At 28.3% G+C, this 13773-nt stretch overlaps 1 protein-coding gene across 1 annotated transcript in view; it reads right to left on the bottom strand.

The window, feature by feature from the left end:
• Nucleotides 1-13773, bottom strand: part of LOC145944740 (Kv channel-interacting protein 4) — a gene marked incomplete at its 5' end in the record, with an annotated part of 40661 nt that overhangs the window by 15806 nt on the left and 11082 nt on the right. The window contains 2 exons of the mRNA XM_083053297.1: nt 7460-7533; nt 13377-13565. Coding sequence (XP_082909423.1) covers nt 7460-7533; nt 13377-13565 — 263 coding nt within the window. The remainder of the gene's footprint in view (nt 1-7459; nt 7534-13376; nt 13566-13773) is intronic.

The raw sequence follows: 13773 nt of genomic DNA, 5'->3' as shown, positions 1-13773 counted from the left end.
TTTTAAAAATAATATTATATTTATAATATTATATACCTACATATGTATATACAATTTATGAAGTTAATTATTATTATTTATAATAATATTTTTTTATTATGTTAATATAAGTTTTATTATTGTATATAATTTTTATTTAATTTTTATATATAATTTTTTCTTAGTACTTTTGTAAATTTTTACAATAATAATAATATTTTATTATATGAATATTAAGTCACTTATTATATAATTATTTAGTTGCAAAATATTAAAGTATTATATGAATATACACCTCAGAGAGACCTAAATAAAAAAATTAAAATAACAGTGAGATCTTTTATTTTTACAATTGTATGGATATATACAGATATATGTATATATATGATGTATTAAATATGTAAACATTAATATTGTATAAACGGATATATACACAAGTTGCGTCATAATTATGAACAAAAGTATGCTAATTAAAATAAATGAAAGAAGTAATAACGTTATTATTATTATTAAGAGAATATATTATATCGTAGATATTATTTTTGTATACATGTATTTTTTTAACACAATTTATATTATTTTAATCTATAACATTTGATGATAAATCGGGTTAATAATAATGTTACTACTTTGTAAATTGAAAATAACTATGCGTATTTAGTACCCTACGCTATTATACAATATTATAGTATTTTTATCAATTTCCATACATATTATTTTTTAATTTTTAAGTTCTTATGACATATGATATCAGCTATAAATATCACATATCAACTTTTGCGAGAACGCGAAGATAATTTAGAACATAACGATATGCATTGCAATATCGGCGTTGAAAATCAAAGTTCACAAATATATGAGCGCATTTATATTTGGTTGACCAGTCTTAATAGTAAACAGTGAAACGTCCGAATAAATATCGATTGTTGATCCAGGTCATCGTGGTTATGTCTAGAATGAGGAAATGGAAGTAGAACTCTACTCAATTATTCGGGGATTACGCACAATGAACAAGCTCGACGTATTCAAAGATTGCAGTGGCTTTTATTCAAATATATGTTTATTTAACTCTTAAAGTGTATAACTTTGTTCCTCAGAATTTGCATCTTCAAGATTTGCAAGATTGTGTTATACATACTGTTTGTCTTCATAGAATCTATAATGTCATATAAAACTAATTTAACGAATTTTTACCCAATCTGCTCAAGACCAGCATATTTAAAAAGATTTAATAAGAATCGTTAAGAGAATAAAATTATAACAAAATTATTTTAATTATAAAATAATAATAATGTTTTGACATTTTTACGCTTTGTACAATTTTACGACGTATCTAACTGTCTATAAAATTAATAAAATATCTGAAACAGCAAAATTTGTAGATATGTGAATAATTATTATTAACAATGATTTATTGCTCAAATATTTTAGCAATGCATTTGTTAAAACTCATTATTATTTTTATACATATTTTTAGGTAATATTACATTATAACATTATATAACATTTAACGATTAAATAATTAAATTGTTTGAATATATGTATAACGTATGGCTAATTTTTGCATTCACATAAATATTCATAATGGCCTTTAAAATAGAAATTATAAAATTAAAATATAATTAAAATAATTGTGTGTGTGTATTATATAGTTTGTAACACAATATAATTAAACTTTACATCGTTATTTAAACTTAAAACTTTATATCTTTATTGAGACAAGACTTTATTCTCCTAAAACAAGATAATAAATCATTACTACAATCACGTTTTTCTACACAATTTTGAAATCATAAAATTTTATTCGTGAGAATAAATTTTTAATGGTGTTTAACTGAAAGCAATGAAGATTTACTTTTGCTATTTATACACATCGAATATTAGCGTTGGTAAAACGTTGAAAAATTAGGCCAAAAGAATAAATTCTGTAAAGCAGTTCAATAGAAACTCATTAAAAATTAGAAATAAATTATTTTCTTCAATTTTATTTACAAATAAAAATGGTTATTTTTGAAGCATAACTTGGGAATCTTTTTCTATGTCAGGTATGTTTAACATAATATATCATTTATTTATAGCATATGTTTGAATAAACCGATTTGTGAAATCATTTGTAGATTCCTTTTCAGTTTTCATTTATCGTAAGCTTCTCATTAGCGGATAATTAAATTGATCGATGAATAAGAATTATATCATGTTTCACGTATTTGTCATGTGAAATGCTTTGATTGAATAAAATATAGGGATTTTTTGTAACAGATGTATTAGTCCGTTTCATCAAAAATCAATATTTAATTAAGTTTTTAAATAACAAACAAAAAAAATAATCTGCAAATATATTTTACATTCACATTTTTCAATTCTGATATTAATGGATTTAAATGGAATTGTGTTTGACGAACAACTGAATATTTTACATGGAAATGCTTTCCAACTGCTTGGCACAGATTCACGTGTAAGGAAATATGCAAATGATTTTCACTAAAAGGATCACAATTATTTCGACCATCGTGCGATTTAATCAAATTTTTCGCTTTTAATTAATCATAGTTAGTATATTTATAGTAATCAAAGTTTTAAAGAAGAAAAGCTCAGTATCTATCTTTTCAAGAATCACACATGCAACATTTGGCTTTATGTGTACATATATTTCATATTAAATATAATGTAGAAATGCTTCACGAAAACACTGAAATAATTAGTTAACAAGAAAGCTTTTAATCCTTTCGCTTTAAACTCTCACCGTTTAGCATTTATTATGATATACGATATCATCAGCAAGCGCAATGCATATTATATAATAAAAAGCATTACTTTTGCATTATAATTAATGATGCTAAAAATACTTCTTATTTTGCAAAATATGTAAATACATTCATGAATCGGAATTAGTTTTTAAAATTCTATGAAGACTACCTGATTAAAACACTTCTATATCCGCGGGGAATATCGCAACGTCAGAAACTAGGGAGGCTAAGGGAAACTCGTCGCAGAATGAGTCGTATTAAAAAAAAGAGAGAGAGGGAGAGGAAGAGAGGAGAGCTTTGCGAGAAACGATATCACAGTTAATTAAAAGTTCCGGCAATGCTCGTTTTGTCATCTGCTCCGCTTCAAGCAGATTTCGCCATATATATATTTTACACATACAATGTATGTATTTTTTTATAATACAAATTTAACAGCGCAACGTTGTAACTAAATCTCTTTTTTATTACATTATATGCAACGTTGTAGCTAAATAATTTTTGTCCTCGTTGCAGTTTATGATTTCGATTTCAACTTGCCATGTTGGTCGCGCAAACGATTGAAACATGTATCCTGACAAAAACTAGAGAAGCCGGTTGTGTGACAGTTTGCTGTGAAAGCAAGAAATTTCATAGTGAGCAACTCTGCTAGATACATATGAAATATTCAAGCTTGTAGGAAGCAGATGTAACTCTGTTTTCGGGTTGGTTCATAATAACAGCTGCTGTTAGTTACAATCGCGCGTTTATTATCTTAGAAATATCTCATTGCAGAATTCCGGAGAACGAGCACTTGTATTTAATTAATATGTATTTAATAAATATCGATTTCGAAAGCAAATATGTAATAAACGTATAATAAGATTAAATACTGATATAAATACTAATATAATAAGTGCAGTAATATATCGTTAAAATTATATTTGAAAAAAATAAAATTGGAAAAAAAGCATTGACAATTTTAGCAGGGCTGACGGATTTGGAGAAATGAGTTTTCACATTTTATAATAATACCTAAAGATAAAAATGCTGCACATGCATTTCTCGACGATAATGCGATTAAATCTCATGGTCACCGGATTCTTTGTCGTCACCCAAAGAGAGCGATAAGGAGAGAAGAAAAATAAAAGGAAGTCAAAGAGAAACCTCGAAGATGGAGGAGTCCTGTTGGGTTACGCGTTGAGAGCGAGTGCACTCGAGTAAAGTATTATCTCGAAAAGAGGAATGGTAATCTTCGTCTCGCGCGTGTTTTTTCTTTCTTTCTCTTTCTTTCTTTCTTTCTTTGCAGATCTTAGAGCCAACGTGTAATGCGACTGAAGAAGCGATAGAAATCTTCTCGTATATCAGTAGTATTACAAATAAAACTTAAAGAACAGTAGAAAATGGCATGCATACATTATAATATAAAAATAAAGAAATTATCATTTTTTAATTAAAAAAATTTGGGGATTAGCATAACAATGTATTTGCTCTAATTACTGTGAAAAGAAAAATTAATAAAAAACATTTTTTCCAAGTTTTTTTACAATATTTATTTTAAAATTTTCTAATAAATAAATTTTATATATTTAAATATATTCCATATATTTGCGATATGATAGCGTTTTTTATCAGGGTGCGAATATTTTTAGATATTTGAGAGAATGTGTTCTATTTTATTATAAAATTCTGTTGTCTACGTGAAAATTAAAATCCGAAATTAAAGCATGTGTGATAACAATTCATGTGCCTATAGCTCTTAAATATATTTGTTTTAACTTTTCATCGTTATATGTCTATATACAGGGTGTCCGGTAATAGTCGCATCAACCGTCGTGTGCAGGTAGAGCTAGTTAAACCGAGTAGAAAAGTCTTCTACCATTTTGCGATATTCTCAATAATAAGAGAGATATTAATTAATAAAGATCATCAATTCGCGTGACGACGGCGAGAAGAGACAACCCAGTTTTATGTCGTTACTAAGCATGCGGCGAAAAGAAACAGAGGAGCGCTTTACAAAAGACAGTAACTCCATACGAGTAGCGCTAACTCTGGACCCCCGAGTGGGCTGTCTCTTCTCGCCACACGCTTATCATCCCGCGAATTGTGCGCCGTATGGGATCCGCGGCTTAAAAATTTTAATTTTCTATATTTTAAAACGAGCCAAAAATTAATCGTATATAAGTTTCAATAGTGTATTGTTTGCAGATTATTTTGGTACCATAAGCATACCAGCGTACTACCTTTTTGGTCTAATAAACGTAAAATTAATCCGCGCCGTATGGGGTTCGCGGGTAAAAAATTTTAATTTTCAATATTTTAAAACGAGCCAAAAATTAATTTTTCATATATTTCAACAATACATTGCCTGCACATTATGATGGTACCATCAACATACCAGCCTACAAACTTTTTGATATAAAATACGTAATAAAATTGTGCGCCGTATGTGATTAGCGGCTTAAAAATTTTAATTTTCAATTGTTTAAAGCGAGCCAAAAATTATTCTTTCATATATTTTAACATTACATTGACTGCACATTATGATGGTACCATCAGCATACCAGCGTACTACCTTTATGGTCTAATAAACGTAAAATGAATCCGCGCCGTATGATATCCGCGGCTTAAAAATTTTAATTTTCATTATTTTAAAACGTGCCAAAAATTATTCGTTTACATATTTCAACAGTACATTACCTGCACATTATGATGGTACCATCACCATACCAGCCTACAAACTCTTTGGTGTATTATACGTAATATAATTGTGCGCCGTATGGGATCCGCGGCTTAAAAATTTTAATTTTCTATATTTTAAAACGAGCCAAAAATTAATCGTATATAAGTTTCAATAGTGTATTGTTTGCAGATTATTTTGGTACCATAAGCATACCAGCGTACTACCTTTTTGGTCTAATAAACGTAAAATGAATCCGCGCCGTATGGGATCCGCGGGTTAAAAATTTTAATTTTCATTATTTTAAAACGCGCCAAAAATTATTCGTTTACATATTTTAACAGTACAATGCCTGCACATTATGATGGTACCATTACCATTCCAGCCTACAAACTTTTTGGTATAATATACGTAATATAATTGTGCGCCGTATGGGATCCGCGGCTTAAAAATGTTAATTTTCAGTATTTTAAAACGCGCCAAAAATTATTCGTTTACATATTTCAACAGTACATTATATTATATTATATTATATTATACACAGAGATTCTAGTAGAATAATTTAATTAAAGCATAGCTTAATTATATTGCAAGTTATATATATAATATCACAGATTAACGTAAGAACTTATGATGTGCAAGAAAGGTTTGCATTGAATCTATGTAATGATTTCTTGTGCGAAGCATGGATAATGTCAATTATACAAAGCATAATTCCACTTTAGTAAACCTGAAGACAACTGCATTATCTGATAGTTATCTCGTTATAAAGATTTTTCTTTTTTTTTCTCCTATCTTATTATTCTTCAGAACTTGGATATCTTCAGTAGATTGGTATCGTGTTCACTCGCAAATTGACTTTAACACTTGAATCGAATAGCAGCGAATGATGGAAGTGTCACTCAGTAAACTTAATTAAATGCACGATGTTGAATGTTCATGTTACATTTAATTAGCTTAGTTTCCGATGTATATGTTTGCTTACAATACGCGTGTTAGATTTTTAATTGTATGCGAATATTAATAATGATAATAATCACGATAATGCGGAATTTTATATTTTATCAAAAAGATATTAAAAAGAGAGAGATATTCAATAATACAGATAAATTTTGTAGTGCATGAAATTTATGTTGCATTATATGTATATGTATATATGTATATATACACACACATACATATATGCATATATTTATATATGTATATTTTATTTAAATCCTAAAATTATATGAAATATTAATTAGAGTTTGTGTATTATTTTACGCTTTTTATCTATGGCAATTTGAACTTGAGTATTCAATAATAGTGTTAGGCGTTAATTTTATTGCTAATTTCCAATTGCTTTATTTAATTACATGTTTAATGCGGTAATTAGTGTTGATTGTGTAAATGAAAAATGCAACTAAGCAGTTACTGTGTGCGAATACTGTTTTCTATATGCAGTTAATATTAGTTTTAAATAAAATATATTAGGCAAGATATTTTTTTATTCTTCTACATTTCTCAGATATTAAAAATTATAATCTATACAGATAAATATTAAAAATATTAATAATATAAATTTTTTTTATATAAGTAATATTAAACATAAAAAGTTTTTTTATAGACAAAGAAAAGTTTTGTATTACGAGTATTTTGTTTAATAAATATACTGAAATTATATTTTAACCACGCAAATCTTGAAAAAAGTTAATGTCTGTGAAATTGCAAATGACTATTTTGCAATTTTCATAGTGTGCATTTTACGAAATTGTGATATATTATCTTGCTTCGTATACTTATGCAATATTAATCTGCATTAGAGACCTGAAGAGTTAAATATAGAGGATAAAATTGATAGTGATTTTATGCATGCCAACAACTTTCAAAGTAATATGCTAAACACAAACGATCTTAAAAGAAGAAAAAGGCAAATTATGCAGAAAAGAGGATTAAACATCACTTTGCGTCTCAAAACTATGAGATATACAAAATCATATAAAAGGCATTGTGTGGTACAATGCCATACAAAAATCTCAGTTTTAGTCAGAAAATTAATAAATGTTATATATACAATGGATTTTATATATAAACTTACCTCAAAGCTGAGAAGCCCGCTGTGATCCTGGTCCAAAGTATTAAAAACGTAATGCGCATACTGGCTTGTATTGGCTACACAAAAAAAAAGCAAATATATATTTTCACATATATAATATATATTTATTTTTCTATATATGTTCACATAATTTATTATACTTTATGTTTAACTTTGTGTATATTTTTTTTATTCTTATTAAAATTGTGATTATATAAAAATAATACGACTATAAATATCACTATATGTTAAAAATCACATTATGTACGGAAATTGGTATATTATAATATTTAAACAGTTTTTATTAACACAAATAATTACGTCCGGATTATTTGAATAAAATCTTTTTTACACAAAAATATATCTTATTGATTATTACCAGCATTAATTCAAGTTTCTTTATAATACAAGTTATAAATTATATTATCGATATATAAGGTCGTATGCAAATTAAAAATTGGAGCGATTTAAATAGGATTTGATGTAGAAAAAGAAATATTTCATGAAAAAAAACTCTCACTAGAGATATTAAGTACTTAATGAGTAATATTTGATCTCTTCCATTCGACATTGCTATTCGAGTTCGAACAAAAATATACATATTGGCATTAATTTCATTGGAAAGCTGAAGCGTATCTCTCTCGTCATCAAAACACTTCAATTTTTTAACAGATATACACGCAATGAATTTAAACGAAAACCTACAAAGACCGTCGAATCTGTTGTGGATGGCTCGTAAACTGGATACCCATCGATGTGTGTTAATAACTTCCAGTCGAGATAACGCGAATGCTTCAAATCTAAAGCGAAGATTTATATAGGCCAGAAATTATCACGCCATATATATTCATGTTGCGCCGGTTGCACCTTTTGCTGCTCCCCGGTAAGATTTATCATGTAAAGATTTTACAAGAAAGAATTGGACAAGATATACTACTTTTTAACGCAGCAATATATTGCCGTTACTACCCTACGTTGTATAATATATATTCAGTAGTTTTTAAGAAATGGGAAGGGGAGGATTTATTTGCGGATTTCAAAAACTTATATATTTATTGTTTTTTATATAACTATTGTCACATATAATATATTGAATATTAAGATTTTAATTACAATAGTAAATATTATTGAGTTCATCCATATTCAATTGGTCAAAAATTTATTTTTATATACAAGATTTGATGTTCTAACAATTTCTTTTTAATCTCAAAGAAAGACAAATTACAATTGCCTTTTATTTATCAAGAAATGACTTTTTTGTTATAATTAATAATTGTGACGATAAAAAAATATATAATGACATTGGCAATACATTACTACGTGGACAATCACTAAAAAATTATTTCACGATAGAAATACATTTTCGAATAGCATAATGGAAAATGTCAAAGTCCTTATTGTTTGAGAACTTAAGTCTAAACTTATCGAAAGGATTCACTTGAAAATTTGTAGCAGTTCCTATCATACTTGATACTGTACTACGTCGAGAGTTTATCGCGAAAGACTGGAATATAAAGTGTATTAACTCGTCAAAGTTCAGCGTTGCAAACTGCATCTTCGTGGAAAACGTGTTCAATTGGAACAATGTGAAAATTCGAAAATTAGTTTTCTTTACCTGAAAATGTCCCCAACTAGTAAAGTATATTAAAAAGTAAATACAATATTTGTACGTATACTTTGAGATATGTAAACACATACTGCAACAATGACATAGAAATATTTTTCTCTTTTTTTCTCTCTCTTTATCTCACATATTTCTATTGTATGTTTGATTCTTCTTTTAATTGATCTGAATAATATAAATGACTTTGCATATATTCCTTTATAATTCAGAAACTGAGTAAGATTTCCCGTTGCATTGTTAAGTCACAGTGGTAATCCGTGCACACAATCGTGTTTTATCACATCGTCCTCGGAAAATTGCGAAGTTACAATCTCTAGGTGAGAGGTCACATATCTCACAGCTAGAGTCATATACATATATATGTACAAATTCTGCATACGTATCATATAAAGGTGTATACATATACCTAGGTATATACTATGCGGTTGAACGCAAAATATAGAACTATCTTTATACTATCTTTATAGCCGATATATAAGACACTTCAAATATTTTCTAGATGTCTTATCGAGAATATATTTCGCACATAAAAGCAAAATACGAGATACAAAATATATAACAAGGCTATATATTACTTTTAAAATTATAAACAATTATATTTTTTGTTGCAACTAATGTAGATATGGAATTTCCGAAAGAGAGATAGCAAATTTTATTATATTAAATGAATTTTCAATATCGCGAGCATTTCTCCGTACATATTTAAATGTCTGCATGCATATTTCAGAGAGAATGCATAACATAGTTACGCAAATCTGAAGAAGAGAGTCTCTCTCTCTCTCTCTCTCCTATCTTGGGAGAGTACTGAAGCAAGCGAATTGCTCTGTATGAACTAACAAATACAAATCATGGATTGTTATCTTAGGGGAATGAGATTTATCGCGATGTCATATTTTACATATTCGACTTTTGATTGTCGGGACAGATCTCTGATAATATTCCTTTATTGTGTCGACCCCGTATTCGATATCAGAGGTATAAATTTCACGTGCTGAAATTGCACATGCAGGTTTACACTATTCTCTTGAGTTTGGTTGGCCGGAGGAATTTTAGATAAGTATATATTCCTGATAAAAGACGCTTTGTATTAAGAAAAGTTCTATCGAACATTTATTGTGACAATTTTCGAGTCTTTTAAATGATTTCTTTTTCATCATTAAATATACAAATGACACACACAAAAATATTTCTATAAAATTTTCATTAGTTTGAGACAAAAGTTTATCATCAAAAGCAGTAAAATTTTCAAGATATACGATTATTTTAAATTATTTGTTAATATAAATTATATGTGTATAGTATAGATATTAAATATATTAGACATATTTTAAAACTTGTTTTATATATTTTAATCTGGATTTTGGGAGTTTCAGTTTATATTTACAATATTTTGGAGGACCATTTTATCATGATTTGGTTGAGAGATATTTCTGAACTTCTGGTTAGTTTACATTGTCTTGCTTACTCTAGGTCCGTGATCCGTTGCTTGTTTATCCAACACTATTATTTTTATCTCACCACAAAATAACAAACTTTCATATAATTTGACAAGTTCAAAAAAATATTGCTTCTAATTGTTCCATTTTGTTATATATTATCTTATTTCAGAGATTTACGCGATTAGCATTAATAAAATTTAATGTACAATTTAGAAAAAGATTTTTTATAATAATAAGAATAGAATGTCACAAAAATTAGATGTACAATTTTTACATTTATACCTAGCCGTAATCTATTTTATTAATTTTACAAATAATTTTATTTAAAAAAATTTTTTTCTATATTAACAAAAAATATAAAATATCTATAATTTTATATCAATGTATGTGTAATATTAAAATAAATATCCATTATATTCTTTATAATGGGGGACAGATCTGATATTGGAATATTCGTTCATAAATCTTGTATATGCGAAATAAAATATACAGATAATTACTTTGACTTTTCTAATTCTAAACAAAAGAAGAACATAATTTGTAAAATCTTCGTAGACAAATTGTCTAAAAGTACGCTCATAAACACACACGCACACACACACACACACACACACACACACACACACACACACACACTTAATGCAAATGTGAGACTCTAATTAAAACTTTTAATTTATATGCCATGTGTGTGCTGTTTTGTATTGTCCTTGCTTGCCCAACCGTTCGATTTGTACTTAATTAACACAATGCGCAGTAAATAAATCTCTATAAACGTTTTTTCTCTGCAATTTAAGATTAAATATCTTGTTTCTCTTTTGTTGAAGCAGAGATCGCGGTAAACACAAAGAATGCTTAATTAGTTGTCCTTTTAAATTTTTTATATTAATTATTTTCTTTTTCTTATTTTTTATTTAATCTTAATAATATATATATATATATATATATATATATTTTCAGTCTGTTTGCATAAATAACTCCTTTTTTTCTACAAAACATTTAGCATTACAAAAAAGCTTTAAGTTCCCATTCAATACGTTTTCAATATTTCGTACGTTCTCTTGAGATTACTTTGGCTAAATAATGCCGTATTTATCTCTCTGTCGGCAAAAAGAAAGACGATATATAAGTTTTTCAGAAAAAGGAAACATAAATTGTTGTAAATCGTAAAATAGTAGACGTTGAAGATGGACATACATATATCTGGGCCATTGTCTATTCGGTGCAAGAGATTTTTTTTCAAGAATTTTGGTCTCGATTGCTCGTAAATCTGCGATGATCCACCTTTTACATCCAGCAACAAACAAATCATGAAATCGACAAGGTATTGTGGTTGCAGGTATAAAACCGACGAGAAGTTTGTTGATGACAGGAAGCCTTAAATGCTTCATCGATTCTTTGAGTTTGTGAGTACAAAAGGTCAGCTGCATCGCTTTTTATATCAGCGTATAGTGTTAGTTATAGTGACGTATTATTAACGCACATGGACTATGAGAAAAAAAATACGAAAATGCGATAAATCTTAAACGTAGATTTTTTTCGGTTTATTCGTTATAATTCTGTAAATTTTATAAGATCTTAGTTTGTTACTGAATTACTTTTTATGATGTATTATTAAAAATTTTTTAATTAATAGAAATTAAAGGATCTCAAATCTAAATTTTTTTTTATGTAATAATAAATTGTTTTAATTAAATTAGATGCAAACAACACATTTTCTAATTTCGCGAAGAAATCTATGATAAATATTTAGTGATGAACTACGTGACATCCTCCATAAATCGTAACGAATATAATTGATTTTAGTTAAAACGTGGTGCGAAGAATGTAATTTTCGAGAACGTGAATTGCATCGAGTTAATGCGCGGAACACGCGCGTAGTCATGGATAACCATATCTCTCACGCGAATGGATAAAAGCGAACGCGTTTGAAACGCAGTACCATTTTGATCTGGGGAGTTCGTTACCATGGCTACTGCAACCGCGTTCAGCGAAGGGCCGTTATCCTGGTTGTTGGATTATTCTCTTTCCTTCTTCATGTGATACTCTTCGATGCATCCCGATGCTGTCGTCGCAGCGAGGAAATTTAAATGCGAATAAATGCGCGGCGAATAAATAAACCGGACAATATATCCGCCATCGCTCTTTTTACAAAATAAACATTTCTTTAGTTTTTTACAGAATTCTTTCACATCGTACGTTAAAAAAATCATCGTGTTTATAAAAGAACGTATGTTTAGAAAAAAAAGGAGACAATTTGGAATGTGATATTGTCGTTAATTAAAAATTCTATTGTTGAAATATATACACATATGTATATGTCGCAAGCATAATTGTAAGTAAAGATACTCTTCTTTGCAGTTTTATTTTATGTTGAGATAATTATAATAAAACAATAATAGTGATTTTTTCGGGCAATTTATTATTTTAGAAATTTTTTTATTTAAATTTTAACTCAAAAATTACGGAAGCTTTCTATTCAAGTATTTAACTACATCGTATAATATTCTACTCGTGTGACGTCACCATTTCGTAGTATAATGTATTCACACTTCTTTGGGGAAAAAATAATTTTACTCGGCTAAATTACATTATACTCGCATACCATATAAAAGATTTAAAAACAATTTTGTTATTTTCTTTAGTGGTAAAATGGTAAAATATACGCGATATTTTTTTAATGATATTTTTATTATTATTTTATTTGAAAATAGAAGAATAAGAAATTATGTTTTTAATGATTTTATATCTTCATATATTTAATGGTTTAACAGAGAGTTCAATATGTTTGATCGATCATTTCTCGTAATATGTCGTTTAACATGACAGGAATATCATTGTATCTAAAATCTGATCTCACCTCCTTGGGGAAAAAACTTCGAATAGATGCACTTGAAAGTATCCTCTCTGACGACTCCCGTAGGGCATTCAGCCTTGAAGCCGCGATATATTCTCTTCAGCTCGGCCTCCGTGAATCTGGTCGCTCGACAAAGGCTTGCCAAAGAGTCTGGCCTGTATCTCGGTGTTTGCTCTTCCTCATATTCTGAGTCTGCGACATAAAAACAGAACGTATTTGCGTTAATCGCGGAAAAGAAATTTCTCTCGTGTATTGCAAATTCGTTGAATTAAAATCTCTAACAAGCTTAAAGAATTTTTCTGAAAGCTTAAGACGGAAAGCCATGTTTTATCGAGATCGTATAAGATGGATACGAGCAATACAACAACGTAAAATACATGAAACATTTGCTGCCAAACTA

Source organism: Prenolepis imparis, unplaced genomic scaffold, assembly GCF_030444845.1.
Source record: "Prenolepis imparis isolate NDT839.2.m4 unplaced genomic scaffold, iyPreImpa1.0 SCAF_1, whole genome shotgun sequence".
Taxonomy (NCBI): domain Eukaryota; kingdom Metazoa; phylum Arthropoda; class Insecta; order Hymenoptera; family Formicidae; genus Prenolepis; species Prenolepis imparis.
Note: the sequence above shows the minus strand (reverse complement) of the source record. Positions and strands in the feature narration are given on the sequence as shown.